This window comes from Protobothrops mucrosquamatus, unplaced genomic scaffold (assembly GCF_001527695.2).
Source record: "Protobothrops mucrosquamatus isolate PMUCROS unplaced genomic scaffold, P.Mucros_1.0 scaffold2232, whole genome shotgun sequence".
In the NCBI taxonomy this organism is placed as follows: Eukaryota; Metazoa; Chordata; class Lepidosauria; order Squamata; family Viperidae; genus Protobothrops; species Protobothrops mucrosquamatus.
The window spans coordinates 396013-421628 of NW_015388322.1; the positions used below are offsets into that span (position 1 = coordinate 396013).

The window sequence follows — 25616 nt, forward strand, 5'->3', positions numbered from 1 at the left end:
ACTCCCAGAATTCCTGAGCCAGCATGGCTGACTCAGGAATTCTGGGAGTTGAAGTCCATGAGTCATAAAAGAGCCAAGGTTGCCTACCCCTGGTCTAGAGTTTTTTTTATAGTAAAATAAAAAGAATGCAGAAATCAGGAAGAATGATATGAAACAGACTAAGAATAAAGCTCCCTATCAGTTTGATATCACAATACAAAGAAAGTCTCTACCTCGCAAATGAACCAATGCTCTGTTTCTCAAACATGGTTAAGAGCTGGAAGATACCTCTTGAATCCAGACTATCAGGACAGAATAGCTGCAAACAGATCAAACCAGGAGTCACTCTGATAGTTCAATCTGTTAAATTTAAAATGGAAAATACCTAATTATTCTGAAAACTTATAATTGGAGAAAGTGATCAGGATCAGACAGCAAGAGAAAATATATGATATGCAAGCAGATTTGCTCAAAGTTTGTTCCCATCAACCACTGTGATATCTCTGTGCCAGCACAGGGCCTGTTCTAGTTCGTGCCTACGTATCCAGAAGCAGGCCTCAGCCAGCCACCTGACTGAAACAATAATGCAGCTATTCTGCACAGGAAGACAGGGTGCTTTGTGTAGTCACAGCCGCCTAAGAGCTGTTCATGCAACCCTTCTGCCTGAAAAGAAGTATTGTTCAGGATGACCTCCCTTCAGCTTCTCCCCAACATCAGGGGGACAGAACTATTTCTAGCAGCCAAAACAGTTCCATTCAGAGTCCTCTGTATCTCCATCCCACAGTAGCTGCCAATGGGCCTGCCCACTTTACAGTCCTGCAAGGGAAAACTTGACTGTGCAACATCCAGTAAATCCCAGTGTAGCTTGTGATATATTTGAAGGCAGATGGATGAAAGAATCTTTCTGGTAATGGTAGATTATTTGTGGAATTACTGAAGCTCATGGAATATGTGGGATGGAAAATGGAGACCACCCAGTAGTACTCCAAATCTAAAATAGCTCCAAAGCAAAAGAGAGAAATCATAATGCCAGGATAAAGTCCAAATCATTTAAGAATCATTTTGAAGGATAATATTGTATGTGATTTGGTCCTTTTTGAAACACAAAATGAACCTAATCGTAGTAACCTAATAGGACTTATGAATGCAGTCATTCAGACAGCTCTCTATTGTCACAATTTTTCTTGCTTTAACTATAAATATTACTATAATCCATATTTCTCAATCATATTTCATTCATACATTTTGTGTGTGTGTACTATAATACGCATTGCTAAATTTGTACAGCTGCTAAGATTTCTTGCATATCCAAGATATCTTAATAATCTATTATGATGGCTAAACTCATGTTTGTCTTCCTAATCATAAGGCAGATATGACATTCTCCAATTACAGCCTAGTCAGATTATCAAGTGTCTTGTTTAAATCTGTTTCCTGATTATTAAAGCCAATGTACCCTGGGGTTAGGATTATTGTGAAAAATCAAAAGAATTGATTGTACTGGCTATAATCAAAGCTTTGACCTAGGAAAAAGATTAAAGAAAAGCTGTTCTAAAGCATGTTTTTGAAATATGAACAATTTTACAGCAGGAAACTTGCATCTTTACAAGGCATCATAATATTGTGGAGCAATACAGGGGATGTCAACTGGCCAGATTCAAGGTCAAACTGAAATTGTTCTGATTAGGGCCTTGAATAAATCAGAGAATAGGTTAAATCTAAATATATTACCTTGAAGTTTCAGCAGAATTGACATCAAACACACCAAGATTTCAAGAGCTGCCTTTAAACTGGACTATCATTCCCACTATCTACAAAGCATCAGGTTAGATAAGACTGATCTAAGGTATACTAAATTATAATTTTTTGAAATTGTAATAGGACTTTGAAAGGATGCCCATTGTGCCTTTATGTGAAACATAACAGCAGAGTACCGTAAAGTATTGCAAACCCAAATTTGAAATATAAATTTAAGACAACATACAGAAAAAGTGTAAATAACCTTTTAGGCCTCATTTCAAATATTTCTGAAACAAATTCCCAGAAATATTTAGTAGAAATTTGCCACAGTTGCATGTATTCAAATATTATTCTACTTTAAATTTGAAGTAAAATATGTAATCCCATTAGGCACAAAGCTTCAGTTTCAACCAGTGATATACAGTGATATTCTTACATTGTTTTAATGTAATTCCACCCCAGTATACTTTGTGAAAACGTCTTTCTTTAAAAAGGCACTACAGTACTGAATTAAATAAGGTTCTTGGCTATATATAGGTCAACAATATTGAAGTACTAATGCCCTCTAGGGACGTAGCCTAGGATTATTCAGCACTGCTTGAAAATCAGGCAGTTGCATCTACTGCCAATTCATCCAAGACTATCCATTGCTTCTGTCCTTCCTTCAAGTCTTTGGAGAATAGAAAGGAATAGGAATAGAACAGAATATAATTCTTTATTGACCAAGTGTGATTGGACGTGCACAAGCTCTCAGTGTACTAGTTGACTTTTTCTTCTTTGCGGCAGCCGGGGCAGCCCCTTAGATATTGGAACACTGCTATCATGTCACACTTACTTCTTTTCATTAAACTAGACATACCCAATTCCTGCCATCCGTCTTCATATGCAACATCTAAGTCTAAAACAAAACAAAGATCCAATTCCATCTAATGGATGCAATTCCATAAAAAAGGCAGAGCACACTCACATACAAGCTAAACTAATTTCAATAGGCAACCAATAAATCGCCTTTAATTGGGCGACGGGGCTTTCCATTTCAATATTCGTTCAAAGAGATTTCATATTTGCACACAATAGGAAACCCCCGACTTCTGGCTCGCCCGGGGAAAAAAAAACCCAAAACGTTTCGCTCCGCGCCTCCCGCGATGCACCGCGAAGGGCGCCTCCGTCCGCCGCGCGCCCTTCCTCCTATCCCGTGAGCCCTTGTGGCAGCACGCGCGGGAAGAGAAGATGGCGGCGGCGGTGGGACTGGCCGAGCGGGGCTATTTGGAGCTCGGTGGGGCGGAGCGGAGCGCACGGGGCGGCGTCCGTGAACTCGTATTCAGCCTCCCAGGTGGAAGACCCTGGCGGGAGGCAGGGGGTGCATGTTGCTGCGTGGGTGTCCTTCCCGGGATCTGCATACACCGAGAGCATCCATGCTGGCGCGCGGGGACTGATCCGCCTCCCTTGTCCATCTTTTGCAGGTGGTGGCGCGTCCCCCTCGGCCGTGCGGTATCCTGACAGCGCCGGAGGGTTTTGGTACCAAGAGAATGCACAGCTGGGCTCGGTGACTAGAAACCGCTTTATTCATTGGTGAGTGATCCGAGGAAGCTCACCTCCCAAGCAGACAAATGTATAGATTCGTAGAGCTGGAAGGGACCTTGGAGGTCTTCTAGTCCAACCCTGCCCAAGATTATTGTCCTTATTCCATCCCGGACAAATAACTGTCCAGTCTTTTCTTGAAAACTCCCAGTGCACCCGCAGATCCAGGAGGCAAGCTGTTCCATTGACTAATCGTTTGTTTACTCCCGCTGACGAGTGCTGAGCTAGAAAGATTCAGAACTGCTGTATCCTGTTTGGGCTAAGTTTGCACTTCAACATAGACATTGTTTGGTCCCTTTGGTCTTTATTTCTATCTTAGTGGGAATGGTGGATTGGCCAAGCATAGCTGATGTTTGCTTTAAAAATAAAAGCTCTCCAGGCTCCTTATTATAAGTAGTTATCCAAAGAAAGTTGATACATTTGGGGCAGGTACTGCTTTCTTTGGTTCTTACCTGTTTTTCACTAAATCCAAATATGAGACAATGAAATATGAGGTGATTTACTCACATTTAAAGGAATGTTATGTAACTCAATTCCCTGTTGGTGGTCCCTGAGACTGGGACAGCATATCAGAAACTGAAGTTAGGGATCCGATGGTGACATAAAACAATATATTTCATGCACTTGGTTCCTATGCATGTGACATTCAATTTGCATTTTAAAATGCCAGTAGTAACATTGTAGAAAGGTCTGCTTACGCTTGCCACTATAACTAGTTTGAGGAGGCATAATTCAGGTGGCAGGTCTTCTCTTTTGCTGCCTTAGTATGTCAAAATTCCTTGTCTCTGAAAGTTCAGGTTAGCAGCCCCTTCCCTCCTGCCATGTTATAAAATTATTAAAACAACACTTTTCCAACATAGTTTTTAGCTGGATACAATTATCCGGTAGTCATTTGGGATTTTTGTTAATGCATCTGTCTTTTGGCTTTTATTCTGTATGTATATAGTATATTGCCTACACTGCAGTTTGGAAAAGTACAAAAGAGGGTTAAATAATTTTGAATTCATCTCCATTGTACTTGTGGAGAAAAATAGAATTTTGAATAATTGGTTATAAAATGAAATAACTTCCATGAAAACATTGGTAATTGCTGTAATCAAGTAGTTGCATGAATGCTCCTTAGAAATCTGGACACTATACATTAGAGTTGACTTTTTAGAAAAACAACATTGAGCTGAATGTATTAGTATGAAGACATGTTTCACATGTTTAATGAAGCTATAACAATAAAGATTTCCCCATCTGTCCTCTGACTTTCGTATGAGATTGGTCAATAGGTAGAGAATTTAAACATTATCACAAGCTATCATTCTGCTTTCTCTGACCTGTGAAATGGAAAAGAAGCAATAGCAATTTGGAGTGAGGAATAATTCAATTTGCTTCCCTCATTTCCCCTTAGGCAATGCTGGATAAACATATTAAATGTTTCCAGGCAATCTAGGTACATAGGTAATACAACCCCTTGAAAGTGTCAGTAAATTCACATCAGCCAACAAACTTAATTAAAAGTAAACATGTATTGAGAAGAAAATTAAAAGGAAATTGGAAAAGAAAAATAGCTGAAAATTATAAAAGTAAATAAGTTGGTTTGTCTTGAACCATGTACTGAAATAAACAATTGAATAGACTTACTCACCACTTCATTTCAAAAGTATTTCATGCATTGGAATTAATTGGGTTCAGCTAGGAATATAAAGGAGCAAGTAGAAATTAAACCAAAAGACATTTTATGTGATGGTATGCTATTCAGTTTGACAACTTTGGTTGACAGCTGCTTTCTGGCCTGTAGGCAACATACAACTGAACCGGAGAAGGGCTAGCAGTGGGCAATTAATGTAATTGGCTTACTTAACTAAGAGTAAACAGGCAAAAGAGTTGGCAGTTTTCCCTATCACATGGATCTGTTTATGGACAAAGGGATGCTAGTTGGGAAGTAGGAACAGGAAGAATCACTCATCCAACTCAGAAACATAACAGCCAATCAGGACCAGACTCTGCCACACAAGTCAAGGGGTCTTGGGGTCAGGGATGCTAGGCACAGTGGATGTACAGTATCTTGCCATATGCTAGATAAATCTAGAGATTGTAAGGCAGTGGCTCCCAACTTTTTCTATACCCCGCACCCCTAGAACATTTCTGATATATTCTTGCACCCCTTACAAAAGTTCAAAATAATGAATTATGCATATACACCATAATTTTGAAACTTCTAAACCCAAGTTTTTGCACCCCCTGGAATATCATCTCACATCTCCGGTTGGGAACCCCTGTTATAAGGAGTTGCATTTATAGCCAGATACTTTATTGGACATAAGACACTTGAGGGAGCTAGCTTGATCAATACAGCAATGAATACTTTGTGCTCCATGGTGTTTGAAAAAGCTATTTCCAACTCTTTAAACCAAACATATATTTTTCTAGTTTTATGCAGCATCTGTGGAGGGCAACCATATGATCCCAGGGGAAGTTGTAGCTGTTATTTACAGGTGCTACATGAGTGCTCCTGTGCATTCTAAAGCACCTTCAAAATCAAATTATATCTCCGGCCTATTGATTAATGTCATGGCAACTCCAAATTAAATTATTGTAATAGCCTGAGACAGTGTTTCTGCTGGCTTGATCCTCCTCCTTTTGTCATAACCCATTAAATACAGGGCATTAATAAAGGATATACAAAGTCCTCCAGGAACATACAACTATACTAGAAACAACTCCACTTGTAGTTTTTTTTAATTATTCAGGAATCATGCTTTGCTTTCCTCCTAACGAGCAGGAAGTATTAGTTACAATGCATCGTTGATTTATGGCTGGTTTATTAAGAGAAATACAAGACAGACCTCCTTGTTTGCACATAAAACTAAACAAAGCAATTCATTTGGATTTGCTAGCTGCAATTACTGGTAAGAAAAGCCAAGAAAGGTGATTGAACAATATATACCAGTAGTGTACCAGTTTAATATTTGTTCCCAAGTAAGCAAAAATTCTGAACAATTCTGGTTTATTGTGGCATATAAATACATTCTGGTTTTGCTTTTTAATTTCTTATTTGTTCCTGAACTTTGTACAAAGTCCTCTAAACAGAAAATATTGGGATTGGTTGTTTATTATTCGTGTAAACTTGCTATATGCATTTGCTTCTTTTTGCAGGACAACCTCAGGCGGGACATTAGAACTGGTAGAGGAATCCCTTGACATAAACCTTTTGAACAATGCTGTTCAGATTAGATTTCAAAATTGTAATCTCTTGCCGCAAGGGGTACACATCTTTGAGACCCAAAATCATGTTGTTATATTGGTTTCAACCAATCAAACAGTACATAGATTGATGTTACCTCATCCAGCTCGGATGTATAGAAATGTAAGTAATCTATTCTAATATACCTATTAAAAAATTCCAAGATTATTAAGTTAGAGACAAAATTATTTTAGTTGAAGAAGTCAAATTGCAGATTTGTTTGTTCCTGTTCTTTCCCTGCATGCCATTTTATCCTAATAATATATTAACTCCTGTCACATCCAAATCTCGGTGCTTATTTGAAGACTCATATAAACTAAGCCCATTTTTTTAGTTGGATGTTGAATTATTTCGTATGGAATACAATTATTTACATAGCTTCATATTGAAAAATATTCTGGGGATAAATTTAAACAGATTGGAACATGCAAATTGCGCAGTCTAAGCTATTAATGATAGAATGGTATGATGCGAGGAAGTCCATTGATTAGTGAGAGAACATGTAGTTGGTGTGTGTCAAACATCAATTCCTGGTCTTTTCTGTCAGATTTTGGAATCAGATAACTTTGACACTTTCTCCTGAGACTATAGAGAGCTAGTGCTTGGATTTGCACAAAGTGATAATTTTCCATAGTTAGCTGAGTATAATATGAAAACTATATTGTGGTTTAAATTGTGATGTAAGAGGTGCTTTAACTACAGCTGGTACCTTTGTTTTATTATAATTTTACATTATAGTTACATACATAGTCTGAATCTGAACAGGAAAATTAATACATGATATCCTGTAATTTCAACCACATATATAAAAATAGGCCTGATATAAAATCAGAATATAAAAAGAGACTCTTATAAAGAGAAAACAACGTAAATGGTGTAAGCAGACTAGTGCCTAAAGGTTGGTGAGATACTAAGAGGAGTAGAACAAGTATTGTCAAAATGTATCAAGTGAATTTGGTTTGTTGGAAAAGGGTTGCTGGATAAACTTCTTAAAACATGGGGTAAATACTATGAGAAAACGTTTTGTCTAATCTTTTCCTTGTTTCAGATATTCAGTTTTTGAAATCATACTTTACACAATAGGAATATTAATAGAAAAGTCATTTTACTATTTTTCTTCTTCAATGTTATACTTTCTTGTTGATAATTATATCCCTGGTTTGTTTGTTTTTTTAGGAACTGATTACAGAAAGTCAAATGCAGTCTGTTTTCACAGATATTGGAAAACTTCATTTTAGAGATCCATTGAACTACTGTGTGATCCCCACAGTTCCTGGTTTGTCACCTAATTCCACTGCTTCAGCAGCTTGGCTTACCAATGATGGAGGATCTCTCTTTGCTCTACCATCTGCTTCTGGTGGGATTTTTGTCCTTAACCTACCACCTTATGATGCTCATGGTAAGTGTATATAAATTATAAAAAGACAGGTGATTCAGAGGTTAAAGGAAAAAGGGCATCTGTTGGAATGTCGTAGCTAGTTGTGCTCCCTGTAGCAGTTACATTGCTGTCCTATTTAGTATCATAAATACGATACAGATAATCCTTGGGTCATATGATCAAAGTTCGGGCACTTGGCAACCGGCACCTATTTATGATGGTTGCAGTGTCTTCGAGTCATGTGATCACTTTTTGTGATCTTCTGACAGACAAAATCAATAGGGAAGCCAGATTCACTTAACAACCCTTTACTAACTTAACCAACTGCAGTGATTCTCTTAACAACCGGGGCAAAAAAGGTCGTAAAATGATGCAAAACTCACTTTAAAACTATCTTGCTTAACAATGGCAATTTTGAGCTCAATTGTGTTTGTAAGTCGAGGACTACCTGTATAGACATTCTATTTCAAGTTACAGGTAGTCCTCAACTTACAACAGTTTGTTTAGTGACTGTTCAAAGTTACAACAGCATTGAAAAAAGCGACTTATGACTGTTTTTCACATGACCATTGCAGCATCCCCATGGTTATGTGCTCAAAATCTGATTACTCGGCAACTGGTGTGTATTTATGATGGTTGCAGTGTCCTGGGGTCCTTCTGACAAGCAAAGCCAATAGGGAAACCAGATTCACTTAAACATAGTACTAACCTAACAACTGCAGTGATTCACTGTGGCAAGGAATGTCATTAAATGGGGCAAAACTCACTTAACAACTGTCTTGTTAGCAACATAAATTTTGGGCTCAGCTGTGGTCATACGTTGAGGACTACCTGTACATTTCCCTCAGAAATTCAATTTTGTAGCGAAACTTACAGTAATTTTAAATATATTGTAATACATAGAAGACAGAAAGGGGTTCTCATATCAACAGATTTTATAAAGTGATGTAGCAAAGCAGTTCAGCTAAGAGAAGTAGAAACATTTGGTTTGCACTCATACAGATGCCACTTTGCGCATGGAATTTCCTAAAAGTCACTTTCATTCTCTCCCCCTTGTATTCTTTTAGATTTAAACAATTTCAAGTACAAAGCTTGGTAAAATGTTTTAGTCTTGAAACAGGGCTGTTTCCAAATTGTGAGAATACTGTGTTTTGAATTCAAAACCATTTTGTTCTTGAAAATGGAAGGTTTTGTAAGGTTTTGTGATTGAAACAGATCAAAGTAAAACATTGCAATCAGTGCTGATTTTAAATTAAAAGTGATTTAAAACTGATTTAAATTAAAAAATTGTTCTGATTAATTATTTTAAGAAATAAAGAATGACCTTGTCTTTGTTTGGACCACCAACAGAATCTTATATAAGTTCTAATTATCCACAATTAACAAATCAACTAAGTAATAAATTTGTTTCACATGTCTTTTTATAGAATTCACTAAAGACTATCAGATTTAATTGCATTTTTATTATATTGTCAGATTTAAACAAATTGCTAAAAATTGTTTTCTTATTTTTTAGAGATGCCTTCAACTTCATTTGTGGAGTTGAAACAGAGTTCAGTCATGCAGCGCTTGCTTACGGGTTGGATGCCAACTGCCATCAGGCTAGTATTATGATGATAAGCAGTTAAGGCTTATAATTAGAGTTTAATTAGAACTCTTAAAGCTTACACAGCAACAAATAGAGTAATTGGAAGTGGCATTGGAATGAATGAAATGTGAAAGGGAAATCGAGAACGTGGGTCTGGAGAGGGAAAGATTAGCAGATAAAAAGTTGAAAAAAAAAAAACAAAGCAGGAGGAGAGCTACTGAAGGCACCCAGTTGCACAGGAAAAGGGTACCTCTCCCTTTTTGTAATTGGCTCTGCTCCCAATAGCAATAAATTTCTTGTGGTGCTCAAGACAGAGAGGAGATGGCTGTCTTCACCTAAATTACAAGAAAATGGAGTTGTGAGAATAATAATAGGCTGTTTTGAAAAATGTGGCATGAAATTGTAATCAATTCCTGCTTGATTATTTTGGGAGTTTAAACTTCTGCAGGTTGTTCACTATAGTAGTGCCCTTCATGATTAATTTGAAGTTTTATGCATGGCACTGTAGTAGTGCCCTTCATGATTAATTTGAAGATTTATGCATGACAAATTATAATATTCTTTCTCCTGAAAGGAGAACTGCTGCAAAGAAAAGACAGGTGCCTTAACTTGTAAAATAGTGCTTCAGCTAAGTTCAACTAAAAATGCCCTGTTCAGTCAATATTCAATTACGATGTTAATAATTATAAATATTAATTATTATTGTTGTTGTTGTTATTAATAGTAGTAGTAATCGTAGTAAATAATTATTGACATCTCAATAAAGATGTCATTTATGCCTCATTAATGAAGTTCAATAGTATTCCAGTTGGTCATTACTACAATAGAGCAGTTGTAATGTTAGATATCGTGGGGAAAAACTCATGCAGATTCATTGATTTCTCCTTAGTGCTTGCTTCTGTATTTATTATTGTTATTGTTACTGTTTTTACAGAGGGGATCAAAATCCTTCAGATCTTCCTGTTAGTTTATCTGTCCACTGTCGTGAACATGACGCACTTCTCTTTGCACTCTACCAAGATCATAAACTTCGGATGTGGTCCTATAAAGTGAGTAACCTTTTTCTTTTGTTTGTTAATTAATTGTTAATATACCAACCAATTGGTAATCATCAAAATGGTTTGTGTCATGGGTCCCATCTTGACTCTTTGATCTAGACCCCCAATGGATACACTTGCTCACCTCAGTTTCATGAATTTGGATAAATATTCAACACAATCAGCTTCGTGGTTCAGTCAGGCTTTAGGAATGAGCTGTTAATAATAATAATAATAATAATAATTTAATTTATATACCGCCCTTCTCCCGTAGGACTCAGGGCGGTGCACAGCATATTAAAACAAATACAAATACAGCCAGGACTAATGTTCTTCCTGTTGTGGATTCAAGGATTCTACACTGAACCATCTGATATGGAGTGCAGTCATATTCTGTAGTGCTCATTAGTAATTACTGAGGGGTATAAGAGACTTCTCTACCTCTTCCCTTTACTACATTGTGGGAGGCTTTGTTATGTTGTAAGCATTGGACACTATCCCTTAATTGTGAACATGAATTGAGTTCAGAATCGTGGTACATTTTCATTTTCGAGCAGAACCTGTATGCTAACCAGAAAATATATATATATATATATTACTCCTTTGTCTCATTGTACCTCCAATCCTCTATGTCATAAAAAATCTGATGAAAGATTTGAGGAACCTCTCGGAATACTTGGATAGATAATACTGGAATAAAGATGATGAAGTTGAAGGATGAGGAGAGGAGGAAGGGGAAGAAGGAGAAGAAGAGGAGGAGGAAGGGGAAGAAGAGGAAGTAGTAGTAGCAGCAGTAGTAGTAATTACAATAAAGGAAACGTAAAGAGATTATTGGCCCAAAATATCTCTTCCCCCCTTCTTTCTGCCAATGGAGTGTTTTGGGTAGTATTAATATTAACTTCATAAAAATACCCCTAGATCTGTTATGAAAGCAGATGACATTTTTAGAGATAAACCTGAATGATAGCAGTTTTTAGCTTAGAACAGAAGGAGATATGTAAAGTCTGAGAATACACTCTAGTATACTACTATCAAATATGTGATGAGCTTGGAAAATTAAACAGAATAAATTGTCTCCCCACTGTCTCACAGTGTTGTGTTTATAATTGTATTTAAATATGTTCGCTTTTTTTCATTTTACTCATCTAGCATCTTATCTTAACAGAATCAAATGTGCCTGATGGTGGCTGATACGTTGGAATTTGTTCCTGTAAATAAAGATCTGAGACTTATTGGTGGAAGTGGACACAGATTACAGCTGGCATATTCTGAGTCATTGGGGCTTTATATTGGTGTATACTTGCATGCACCCAGACAAGGACAGGTAATGAGAAATTTTGTATTTGGAGAATACAAAGTGTATTTTCTTGAAATTAAAATACTGTCTCCATGATCATTTATAATTTCAGATTATTTGGCAAAGGCAGTTTACAACAATGTATACTTTGTTTTGGAAGCTGAGATAAAAAGCAAAGCTTAAAATGCTGATCATTTCAAATGTTTCCTGTTTTAAACATGGGCAATTATGTAACATTGATGCAGGTTAAATATATAAAGATATATACACATGAGGTATGTTTAGAGCAGTGATTCTCAACCTTGGCAGCTTAAAGGTTTGTGGACTTCAGCTCCCAGAATTCCCCAGCCAGCATGCCGCCTGAGGAATTCTGGGAGTTGAAATCTACACATCTTCAATCTGCTGAGGTTGAGAAACATTGCCTTAAATATTGATATGCATTGAGTAGCACAAGTTTCTTATCTCTAAAGTAAAATATTGTGCAACTAACTTTAGATACAGAATTGTACTGTCTGAAGTTTCCCATTTGTGGTTCGTTCCTCAACTACTTCAAGTTCTGTCAATATGCCTGTACAGCGAGCCAAATACCTCCTCCTGCCTACGGGAAGAAGTTGCATAATTGCTGAGAATTGTTCTTCATTCTGTAGTGACTAGAATATCTGATATACGTGGCATGTGGTTACCTTGATTTTCTAGAATAAAAAATAAATAAAGTGTAAGGATATGGTAAGAATTCATTTCATTTTTATTTGTACTAATTGCAGACTTTTTTTCCCCCCTGCAGTTCTGTGTCTTCCAGCTGGTCAGCACAGAGAGTCATCGCTATAGTCTTGATCACATATCATCGTTGTTCACATCTCAGGTTAGAACTGATAACAATCAGGTCAATGGAGATCAAATGGGTTTCAGATAAAAATAAATGCGCAGGTCCTGGATCCTGGGTAATCCTCTTCAAGCTGGAAAGGCTTAATACAGCTATCTTACCTTCCCTCTTACTTGAGCATGGATAATGCCATGAAAAATTATATGTACAATCCTTCTAATTCAATCAGTAGATTCTACATTGTTAACATAATATCCTGTTCTTATAATTTATTTGTTGTTTTAACCCGTTTATGTTTTTATTTAGGAGACACTTATTGATTTTGCTTTAACTACTTCTGAGATCTGGGCACTTTGGCATGATGATGAAAATCAAACTACCGTGAAATACATCAATTTTGAGCAGTAAGTTTTATTCCCCTCAGCTGTTCATTTGCTTAATATGTTTCTTTAAAAGAAAATGTAGCGTTGAATATTTTATTGAAAAGGTTTCAGAATAAATACATTTATATGCCAGAGTAGTAGAAGATGATGATAACATTGAGCCAAAAGTTATTCTCCTCTGCATTTTGAAGCTTTAGAATAGGATTAGATTACATAGCCCCATGTTCTCTATTACCCGAGCTTATAGTGGTCTTGTTAACTAGGCAGGAGAAAGATGTTGAGACTCTAGAAAGAGTACAGAGAAGAGCAACAAAGATGATTAGGGGACTGAAGGCTAAAACATGTAAGGAACGGTTGCTGGAATTGGGTATGTCTAGTTTAATGAAGAGAAGGATGAGGGGGGACATGATAGCAGTGTTCTAATATCTCAGGGGCTGCCACAAAGAAGAGGGACTCAAGCTATTTTCCAAAGCGCCTGAAGGCAGGACAAGAAGCAACGGGTGAAAACTAATCAAGGAGAGAAGCAACCTAGAACTAAGGAGAAACTTCCTGACAGTTAGAACAATCAACCAGTGGAACAACCTGCCTCCAGAAGCAGTGAATGCTCTAACACTGGAAGTTTTTAAGAAGAGACTGGACAGCCATTTGTCTGAAATGGTATAGGGTTACCTGCCTGAGCAGGGGGTTGGACTTGATGACCTCCAAGGTCCCTTCCAACTTTATTATTATTATTAAGCCTCAAAGCATTTACAAATAAGGCTTTAGGCTGAAGATACCCACCGTTTAAATTTCTCACAACATTTCTAAGATGTAAGGGAGGCCCAGTGGCACTGATAATTGATTACAGGTAGTCCTTGACTTACAACCATTTGTTTAGTAATCATTCAAAGTTACAACAGCACTGAAAAATGACTTATGACCATTTTTCACACTTACGAGCGTTGCAACATCTCCATGGTCACATAATCAAAATTTGGAAACTTGGCAACTGGCATGTATTTATGACGGTTGCAGTGTCCAGGGTCATGTGATCACCTTTTGCGATCTTCTGGCAAGCAAAGTCAATGGGGAAGCCCGGTTCCCTTAACAACTGTGTTACTAACTTAAAACTGCACTTAACTGGCAAGAAAAGTCGTAAAATGGGGCAAATCTTATTTAACAACTGTCTTAGTAACAAAAGTTTGGGTCTCAATTGTGGTTCATGAGTCGAGGACTGCCTGTATGTTTCTAATTAGTGTTTTGCTTTGCAGCTAAACTGCCTCTTGGATTATTTCCTATTAAATAGTTCATAAAACAGCAAGAAACCTAACGGGCACCAAGGGAATTGTTGGCTAATGCATCAGTGTCAGGGTGGGAACGTGGGGACTTGCCCAAGAGTGTGTACCATTGGACTAATAGAAAAACCTGACAGTGTATGCACACACACAAGAAAAGAGAGATTGTCATGACAGCATGGCAAAATGTATGTGCTTGTTTTCTAGAAACTGTAATAGCATTGAATTGGAAAAAGGACAATGTGGTAAAATATGATGATTATCTGGAACATAGTCTTTTTATGCATGTGTGTATGTGTGTATTTATATGACTGAAATAATCTAGTCTTGTTTTAGCAATGTTGCTGGTCAGTGGAACCAAGTTTCTGTTCAGCCCCTGCCAGCTGAAGAAGTGAATATACGAGATGATCAGGATCCCAGGGTAAATAAACCCTATGAATTAAGTATGGACACTGTAGTGCTGTATTTATCTTACTTGTACTATAAATGTATGTGTAATATAATAGAAATCCTCCAGTTTGAACAATGAATTTGAATACCAAAGGTTGTGCTGGAAACAAGATCAACAAATAAATCTGGTTGTGCTGAGTGTGATGGAGGTGTGTGATGGATTGGGGAAGGTGTGTGGCAGTGCACAAGTAGCTGGTGTGAGCACAGAAGGGATGGGGGGAGAGTGCGGGGTGAGGAACACTCCAGCAACTTATAACCTTCCCTGCTAGCTTCCCCATAGATTTTCTGGGGAAGCCAGTAGGAAAAGTTGCAAATGGTGATCAGGTGACTGAGGCATTGCAATCAGTCCAAAGTGCAAACTAGATGCCAAGCACCCCAGTTGTGATCATGTGATTGCAGGGATACTGGGATAACCAGAACTCTAAGGATGGTCATAACCAGTTCAGCACTGTTGTAACTTTGAAAAGTCGCTGAACAAAATGGTTGTAGATCAAGAACAATGTGTATTTGGAAAGATTAAGATATTGGAAAGATAGTAACAGTGATTTACATCATTTGAAAAAGGACATAATCATACAAATTTAATGTAATTTAATGTAAATTTAAATGTCTTATCTGTCTACTTTGGATTCAGTAGATTTGTCTATTATTTCAGGGGACTCTCCAGAAAGACGTAGCTATTGCACCCAAATTTTGTCAAATGAGGAAAATTTGCTTTAATGTCTGTTAAAATGAGATTTACTGTATCTGATATGGCTGTTGACATTCCAATTGTCAACAGATTTGAGAACCTGTGAAGTATCATGCCTCTCACAATTTTAGTGCAAAAAATAGCATCACACCTTAGTTTTTTAAAAATCATACAAATCTGAATTGATACCAATTATAGTGATTCTTTACAGGAAACGTTTACAGAGGCTATCTTCCTGCCCGGTCAGTTCACAAATGCAGCTTTGCTTAAAGCTTTACAGGTGAGTAACAGTCATTATTTGTTGGGGAATTTGTGCTAACTAAGCAAAATTAAAAAGCCAGTTTACATCTTTTTTGACACAAAATGGCAATGTTGGATTGCAACCAAAAGACATAATAATTTTCTCCAGTTCATAATTCTTAGTGATCTTCTATTAGTGTCATTTGAAAATAGCATTCTCTTAAGCAGTTGATAAGCAGTTGATCAGACTAAATTTGAAGCATAAACCATAGTATTAAATTACAGGATCCTATCATTGGGCAACAAATCACAATATGTAGTACTAGTAAGTAGAAGCATTTTTAAACCAGGCTTCCATTGTGCAGTGAAATGTAAAACATCCTGTTTCATAATTTTAGAAAATTAAAATATTAGCTAACATTTGATTAGTGGGCATGGTTAAATCTTTTTCCCAAGTAAATAATTTGCCCTATACAAATTAACATATTCTCTCCAACTAACATTTAGTAGACATAAGTGGTAGGAATTTACTTCTGTATTCAACAGTGTCTGAAGAAATATGTTTTTAAATGCTTAGTTCTCTGAAAAAAGTTGATACATGTGAGAAGGCACTTGAATTAAAATAGAAGGTTATTGATCAGATGAGTTAATTATATACTTGTAAAACAAGATATTATAGATAAGTTAAGGAATAGGGTTTGTTTGAAGTGGAATAGGGTTTGTTTGAAGAAAAGAAACTATTTGATGATCTAACATTTTATTCTCAGAGACAGGAAATCAAAATAAAGTCAGTACAGAGTTTCAGTATTAATAAAAATACCATAACTACGTCTAAATAGGGTGAGTTCTGTAATTTAATAAATGGCATGTTAATAATATGCAATTTTGGAGTAACAAATGAAATATTAATATGTTGATAATAACGAAAGAATGCACAAGAGCAGGAAACTACATTATTAAGTTTCACACAAAGAAACAGATGAAATCAAGTGTCGACAAACCTCTGCTTGATTGGATGTGAAGTCCTTGGTGCTCCCTGAGTTTGACTGGAAGTGAAATACATTTCATACCACAAGTACTTTAGAAGTATATATATTTTAGTAGTTTACAGTCCAAGACGAAACACTAGTAATAAATCTGATCGGAAGCCACAAATGATCTTGAAGGAAATGCCTCTAATTAAAGGTCAAGGCAACAATATAAGAATGGTTTGGTGACACTGAAAGACTAAAATTATTGTTGTATCAGATTTTGAAAGAAAATTAGAAGCAAGAAAATGATCTGCTCATGAGATAGCATTTTAATTAAATAAGATGCATGTTAACTTGATAAGGAAGTCTGATGTGATCAAAACTTGGTTCATTGCTCTTCTAAACTTTTTTAAACTAACAGTTTGCCCTTTTTTGTGTGAAAGGAACATGTATGAAATTGTGACACTTAAGATTAAGAAGTGTAACTCTCTTTTTCTGTATATATTTTTGTAGATTTTTTCTCAAGAAGCTGAGAGATACAAAGACCTGTCATGGGATGAACTGAAAAAAGAAATTACTATCGCTCTAGAAGATGAGGTGAGATTCAATTTATTTTTGTTTTAAAGAATCATTTCAGTTATTTTTTAACTCTTGGCTGCTTGTAGAGTGGGATGGAGGGGTAGTTGCTGTTCAGCCACCTTTCTCTAACCATTTTATGACTGAAATGCACATATTGTGTTATGTCATACATGATCCTAAGCCTATCTTTTTAACCATATGAACATTTTATAACAGTCTCGTCTACATAGAATGCTAAAACAGAGTGGATTATTTCATACATAATGCTAAGCAAGAATTAAACCAGATTGTGGTTTAGTGTTATGTTTGAATCGGCCAATTATTTTGAAGCCTGATCTTTTTCTGTAGTTCTTGCTTAGTATAAGAAATAATAAAAATAATTTTATTTTTTGGTTAAGAGTAATTAGAACACTATTGATCCTCTTTGTGAAATGTTAGTTGTAGCTATTAGTAGAAATGACAATACTCTGGGTTCACTGGTTTCTTACATAAAGAAGTCTTCCTAATGAGGATGAATTTAAAATTACTTGGTTAATGGTATTAAAGTGCCTAGTGTCATTTGATAAACAATATGTAGCAAATTATTTTATTTCTCCCCTCTTCTCCCAGTTCCAGGGCAATGTGACAGAATATGAATTCTCACATGAAGAGTTCAGACAATTACAAATAGAATTCTGGTCAAAATTCTACGCCTACTGCCTTCAGTATCAGGAAGAACTTTCACGACCACTCGCACTTCTCTTGAATCAGTATACTAACATGGTGTGTTTACTAAAAAAGGTAAGAACCCGGCTATTTCAAGGTCAAGCATTATAAAAGAACATAATGATCCCATACTTTATTGTGATATTGAAACAACGTCTTTAAGTCTGGTGTTCTACAAAATGCTTTAACTTACATTTATTTAGTAAACATTCAGGTGATCTAAGAAAAGAATTCCCTGATCGTACATTTTACATATTTTTTTCTTTATAGTCAACACAATTGCTTTGCCTTTTTTTTAAATTTTGTATTAAGCTTCCCCACTCCCCAAATAAATGGGACAATCCATAGTTTTAAAAAGTTCCAGGAAATCACGGAAACCATTACAAAGATTATTTGATTGTTTTCCTCATAGTTCAGTTGTTTACCCTTATTTGCTACTAATATTTTCAAACATATTTTAAGACTGAGAATATGAACAGCCATCCTGATGGCAGGTATTTGCTTTGCAGTTTGCACAGATAACATTTTATATTTGCAGCTATGCAGCTATATTTTAGTTACCTGTATGATGTGAAATAAGAACAAATCGTTGTTTTCTGCTCTTTGAAACTAAGCAGAGGGTTTGTTTGTTTCCCACAGGGTTACTTTTCTTTTCTTGTGCCATGTTCCTTAATGGATCATCTTTATCTCTTGCCTGATGAACAACTGATTAATGAAGTTGAAAGTGCTGGCTTAGACGGTAATAGAGATGGAGCTTACTATTTGTCTTACGTTATTTCAGTTCCAACAAATTCTTAATTTGGGCAGGGTTGTGCTAATGGCTTCAGCATCCCTCTTTATTTACTATTGTGATTTTCAAAATTATAATATGAGTTTAACTTTGCAGAAGAAAAAAAAATCCCACCCAGCTCTCTTCACTCCTCATTCCCCTTGTTTATTCCATAAGAAGATTGTCCATTTTCCATGTTCCTTTTTTATGCTGTTTGTTACTTTTGTTCTAACAAAAGGAAGGCTGAATGAGATGTAATTTAGAGCTTAGAAACAATTATTTTAAAATAATAACTGGATAATATCTCTTCAAAATCTTTCTTCCAATACTAGTCTAAATAAAAATATTTTTTACAGGATTAGCAAAGCTGATCCCTGTAGTTTGAACGCAATAGAACTGCTATTTCTCTCGCCTTCCTACAGATAGTCCTTGTCTTAACAACCACAATTCAGGGTCCAGAATTTTGGTTGGAAGTCATTGTGGTTGTTAAACGGATATCCATGTGACCACTCTACTCAATGAGCACAATCCTGCCTCTCCCAGTTGTGGTCATTAAGGGGGCAAAGGGAAGAAGCTACCTGTTGAAAGAGAACATGCATGATGGAAACTCTCGGTGGCCGGGAAAACATAGCTCAGATCTTCAGGGTCCAAGTTCCCTTTCTCCAGCCCACTGCAGGAATCATCCTTCCTCAGCCCACAGGAGAGGGGAGTTCCTTCAGCAAGTGGCAGCAGCTTGTGATCTTCCCTGGTGGCTTCCCCATTGACTTTCCCCAAACAATGAGATGAGTGGTATATAAATTTAATGAATAAGGTTGCAAATGGTGATCACACGAATGCTTGTCAATCGGTTAGGTCGTAAGTGCCAAGATCTGAATTTCCCTTCCTTTGCCCATAACATTCCAGGCATTTCCCCTCCCCTATTTTGGGGTCATGATTCACATATTCCAATTAACCTGGAGGGCAAAGATTCACTTCCATTCCCTTCTGCGCGCTTTTCTCTCCTCTCCCATTCTCATCTGAATTAACTCTTAAAAGTACCAGACAGTTCTGCATATTTTGGAAGATGTGAATCATGACCCCAAAATAGGGGAGGGGAAATGCCTGGAATGTTATGGGCAAAGGAAGGGAAATTCAGATCTTGGCATTTCTCCGTGCCGTGCTGACACTTCTTTACACTAATAAAGGCTTTTTAGGTTAAACAATGCCTGAAAGTTCTTTGAAGTGTTTCATTAGTCAGACACATGACAGTAAGTGTGAACAAATGAGCAAAATACAATCATGACTGGGGATGTTGTGGCAATCGTAATCGAGGATGGAATTATAAGCAACTTTTCCTGAGCCTGTTGTAACTTTAAATGATCATTAAGTGACTGGTTGTAAGTCAAAGACTAACTGTAATTACATCAGATAGCTGCAAGCTTGGAACACAGATTGTCAAATTCGGTAAAATCTTTTTGCCTGAAATATAAACATTGGTGTGCTTTCCTCACTGGTCAAGCTTTTATATTAACAATCTTAACAGGAAGTACAGCAGTTTTTACATTAGCAATATTATAGGATGTACAAGAACAGTTATCCTACAGCAACCATAAACAGGTAGTTCTTGACTTACAACAGTTTGTTTAGTGACTATCTGAAGTTACAATGGCATAGAAAAAAGTGACTTATGACCATTTTTCACACTGAAGACCATTGCAGCATCCCCATAAATTCGGATGCTTGGCAACTGTCCTGTATTTATGACGGTTGTGGTGTCCAGGGGTCGTGTGATCACCTTTTGCACCTTCTGACAAGCAAAATGAATGGAGAAGCTAGATTTATTTAACAACCACGTTCCTAACTTAAAAACTGCCATGATTCACTTAACAAATGTGGCAAGAAAGGTCGTAAAATGGGGCAAAATTCATGTAACAAATTCTCACCAACAGAAATTTTGGTCTCAGTTGTAGTCGTAAGTCAAGGACTACCTGTATTCTTTATTATGAAGAGCGGGCTTTTTGTTTTCCCCCCAAAATGCTTGCCTTCAGATTTATTATTTGCTTGGTTTTGTTCTTAAGTTTTCCTCTGTAAAGCAAAATTTGTTTTTTTATTTTATGAACTTCTTTCAGATTTGCCCCCTTTTAGGTTTATTCTTTATATTTTCTAAGAGAATGTGGACACTACTTATACTGTACTTCTCTTGTTTGTCCAGACAAAGAACCAAGAGAGGGGATGTTGTTGGAGTATCTTTCATTGGGTTTCCCTTTCCAATGTTTCGGGAGTTCTGTTTGTTTTTGGGGATACTGTCATGATTTTCTGTTTTTGGCTATTGTCTAATTTAAACCAGATAAATAAAACTTTTACAATCAGACCTAGATTTTTCTCTCCATTTTCAAGAGATTAAAATATACTGTGCCTAAGCAGTTAGAAGCAGTTACCTCAAATCTCCTTGAAAATGGATAATTGCAAGACTGAATTGGTGTATGCAAAATGTACTGTCTCTAACATCATACACCATAGGGTATTGAGAAACATATTTCATCTTATTTGGGCTTTTATTTGACATACCAAATGAAAGGGACCTGAGTATTTTATGCTGGTTTAGAACGTACTACAAAAAGCTGCTTTATTTTTCGTAAATTGTGAACATAATCTTCTTGTTGCAGAATCTGATTTTTCTCATGATCTTCTGAGCCTCCTTCAGTGCCTTCGATTAATTGGCGAATCGGTTTCTGTGGAAATGGCACTCACAATGGAAATGGCTTGCTTCCGTCTCCAGTCTCCAGAGAGAGCTGCTGAACAGATCCTTAAAGACTTGATTGCTAATGACACGTAAGCCTGGATTTTGAGCTACATGTGCATATAAAGATTGATTTGCTCATTTCCTTTGCAGCATTGAATTGATTAGATGTATTTACATATCTCTCTTGAGGGTATTTATTTTGACCATGACCACGAGTGGCTTAATTATGTCATACTTGGACTGTTGTAATATATTCTAAAGATTCAGAAACATTTTGCATTTTTGTTATGTTGCTTGTCTTGAAAGGGAATAGTATAATGAACATGTATGTAAACTGTTATCATGTTTAAGGATAGGAATGGGAGCAAGAAACCCTGAGAGGCAAACTATTCCATTCCACCATTAAATCTTGCTGAAATCCCCCAAATGACTTGAAATTGCATAGAGAAATTTTGGCCATTTTGCTGCTGAATTTCAGTGCCATGAGTGAGGGCCTTGGAAGCTGTAATAGGTATTTTGTGGGGGGATGGGTAGTACATCTTCCCAACATCTTCACCAGGCAGTTTTAACTTGCAGTTTTGTTCCCAACAAGAGTTGTTCTTCCTTTTCATGAAGAAAAATGATTACAGAATGAATGATTACAGACATGCCTGTCACTAATCTACTGCATCTTTAGTTCACTTTCAATTACTGGTTTCTAGTTGTGGAGGCAGACTGGAAAGAAGGAATGTATATTTCAGAATATACAGCTAATGAAATGAAATCTTATTGGGCCTTTTCCCTTCAGGAAGCAAAGGCAGCTAAGTTGATGCCTCTTGTAAAAAGCAATCTTCCAGTGTTAAGGTTCCACTTCTTTAGGCCTTAATCAGTTCTTGATCAAGAACTGAAAGATTTGAGCTTTGCTCTTAAAAAAAGTTTGGAAGTTTGCATTAGGCTCACTTGTTTGATCAGAAAATTGAATCACTAGGTTTCTAGGAGAATAGCATGGCGGTTTGTTTTGTGTTAAAGCCTTGTATTAAATCTCTAGAATCTGTCAAGCAAGAAAATTGCCACATAAATTCACAGTTGAACTATAGACGTGGTGACTATATTTTCTTGAAAAAATAAAGGACAGAGTTGAAAAGAGGTAATATTTGAAAGAGACTCAAGGATAAAAGTCATTTTAGGTTTATAACTGCTTTACCAAGCAAAACCAAGAAAATAAATAATTAAATAAATCTAGAGGGCACATTTCTGTAATAAGGGCTGTCCTTTATAATAAAGGCCATATGCTCCCTGTAACTATATGTCCTGTGTGAAATTATTAATCTGCACTTAACAAACAGTATATGTCTTTTATATATATATATAAAGGTTTTTATTGAGTTTTATAAGGTTGGGGAAGGGATAGGATCAGGATGGGGATTAAGGTTCAGGGTGGGGTTGGGATCAGGATTGAGGTTGGGACGGGATTGGGAACAACATTGGGGTTGCCCCCCAGTAACATTTTCAAGCTTTAGCAAACAGACTATTGTCCGGGTACATATGTTCAGTAACACTAATTAATATAATAGTAAATAGCTGTAATGAATATGATAAACAATCATAAACAGTATCAGTTGGTCAATACATATCATTCTTCTTACTAATATATATTCAAAATAACACCACATTCATTTCTCACTAGTTCTTTTTCCTAACCATTGGTAAAAATTATCCCATGTTTTAAAGTAAACTGAATCTTCTTTCTCTTTAATCTCTAAGGTTAATCTATCCATTTCTGCACACTCTAAAATTTTCTTAATTAAAATCTCTTCAGTTGGTAAGTTTTCATTTTTCCAGTATTGGGCAAATGCTATTCTCGCTGCTGTCAATACATGCAATATTAAATAACAGTATATGTCTTGACGATCACTAGTTTCAGACTAATGTGTTAAGGAAGTATCAACATACGAGATATCGTTAAGAATCATTGAGAGATAGTAAATATGCCGCAAAATTACTTCACTTTCATAATCTATAATCTCTCAATAATCTCTTAATTCAGCCTACTTAAATTTTACTTATTTTTTGCAGAGAAAATATGATGGAAGATATTCACAGCAAACTACAAGAAATCAAAAGTCCAGTTAATGCTATTGGGATGCTTATCCGGGAAATGGACTATGAAACAGATGTTGAGATGGATAGAGGATTCAGTCCTGGTGAGAGGAGAACAGCATTAGCCTCTCCTTCCCATCCCCAACATTCTGATTAAATAGAAGCAACTTAAGTTAATACATGTTTTTTGCCTCTTTCTACAGTTCAGTCCATAAACGTGCGCATGCATCTGTCACAACTTTATGGTAGTAGCACAACAGTAAATATGGTATGCCGGTGTGTGTACAAGATGTCCATGACACGCTTTTTAATTTGCCGGGACCTGTTGATTTTACAGCAGCTCTTACTACGGCTTGGAGATGCTGTGAGTATATCAAACACTAATATCCTTCGGAATCCTAAAACACCCTACTTATGAAAAACATTAGGGGCACATTTTATGATAGAGGGCAAGAAATAGATCAGTAATGGAAAAATTTTGCTGGATAAATATTGTCATTTGACAAACGAGCATAACATGCAGAAAGTTGTTAATAAATTGCTGTGTGGTGTCTCTGGCATTGAACTTGAATTATTTTCACATTTATGTGTGATCATTGTTTCTTTCTCAATGTTACCAAATTAGCTACAGTTTAATGTTTATTGACATGTTTCAGATACTTTTGGGAGGAGATCAGCTATTCCACACTCAACAGAACTTACTACATCGTACATCTATTTTGTTACTATCTTATTATGTGATAAGGTGGGCAAGTCAGCGTTTGGCATCAGATGTTCCTGTTGATGAACTGTAAGTGTTTTATGTTTAGTGTATAAATATATAGGTATATAATGAAGTATATAAAAGTGTCTGTAAATCATATTTATTTTCCTTTGTATATAAAATAGGCATGTTTTATTTTTATTTTTTTGCATTGGAAACAATTTGTCCAAAGTCTGCTTATGACTATCAGAGTTTTCTTTTATTGCTGCTGTTTTCTTCTTAATTTCCTTACTATATCATCCGTCCGTATCTATCTGTCTGTCTGTCTACCCACCCACCCACCTACCCTTTTCATTTTCTTAGGGGTTATCTTAGTCAAACCAACAGTTTAAAATTACATTTCCATGGAATTTTGTTAGGAGATGGTTTTGTGAGGAGATGGAGAAGATTGTCTGTTATTTAAAACAGTGTACAGATGAGTTATGTTATCCTGAATGTCATTTTTATGTATTTCAGTATATAACATTTCCAAATTGATCGGTCCATCCATATTTGAAACTGTAAGACTTCATAAAGTCTTCATCATGTTATTTTCCAATGATGGATTGTTATTTTAACAATAGGAAAAACAAATTTGATGATATCCAAGAAAATATTTAACATTCTTGTAGAAAGTATTAAGCTTTTATTTTTAAATATGATAGATCTTTGTCTTCCCATTAACCTATTTTTTTAAGTTTTTATTTTAAGACTTTCTTCATCCTAGTTACAGTTAAAATATAGGGTTAGAATTATATAACTAAGTATGTTAAATGAAGATAATTGATCTTTTTGTAGGGAATCAAACCTACAGCATCTTTCGGTATTAAAGCTAACAGATTCCACAACAATAACACCATTGAAGCTGGGTAAGAAATTGTCTGTCTGTCTGTCTGTCTGTCTGTCTGTCTGTCTATCTATCTATCTATCTTATTTCGTAATCACCCATCTCCCTCAGAGAGAGGCTCTGGGTAGTATACAATATAACCAATAAAAATTAAAATCAGAATTAATTTAAGATTAAAAGGTTTTAAAATTGTAAAAGTAACATACATTTCAAAACGCTTTTGCCTTTGTTTTAGTATTTGTTTTCATTTTGTGCTTAATTTCAAATAATAACATTAATATTAAAGATTTTTCCAGTTGATCAATAATGCTATTAGATCAAATACATTAAGAAATCACAAAATATTGCTCAGCTGTTAAAACCGATGAGATCCAAATTAAGATTCTTTTTAAAGGGGTGTTTTAATAAATTTTTAGGGGGATCAAGGGTGGTTGGGAGGGGGGAGGATCACCTTAGGTCAGGACCAGCCATGTCTGAGGGTTGCGGTGTAGAAAGGGTGGGGGGGG

The 25616-nt window shown here is 36.2% G+C and overlaps 1 protein-coding gene across 1 annotated transcript; it reads left to right on the forward strand.

Moving 5' to 3' along the window:
• Positions 1 to 2949: 2949 nt before the first annotated feature.
• LOC107295133 (nuclear pore complex protein Nup160-like) lies at positions 2950 to 25132 on the forward strand (the record flags this gene model as incomplete). Its single annotated transcript, XM_015824431.1, has 19 exons — positions 2950 to 3052; positions 3183 to 3291; positions 6448 to 6658; positions 7712 to 7934; positions 9430 to 9514; positions 10436 to 10550; positions 11704 to 11862; positions 12620 to 12697; positions 12965 to 13062; positions 14652 to 14736; positions 15668 to 15736; positions 17181 to 17264; positions 17856 to 18026; positions 18591 to 18690; positions 21366 to 21531; positions 23498 to 23625; positions 23725 to 23885; positions 24178 to 24311; positions 25062 to 25132. Coding segments are annotated over exons 1-19 (2350 nt in total), but the record flags the coding sequence as incomplete, so codon positions are not given.
• Positions 25133 to 25616: the final 484 nt, after the last annotated feature.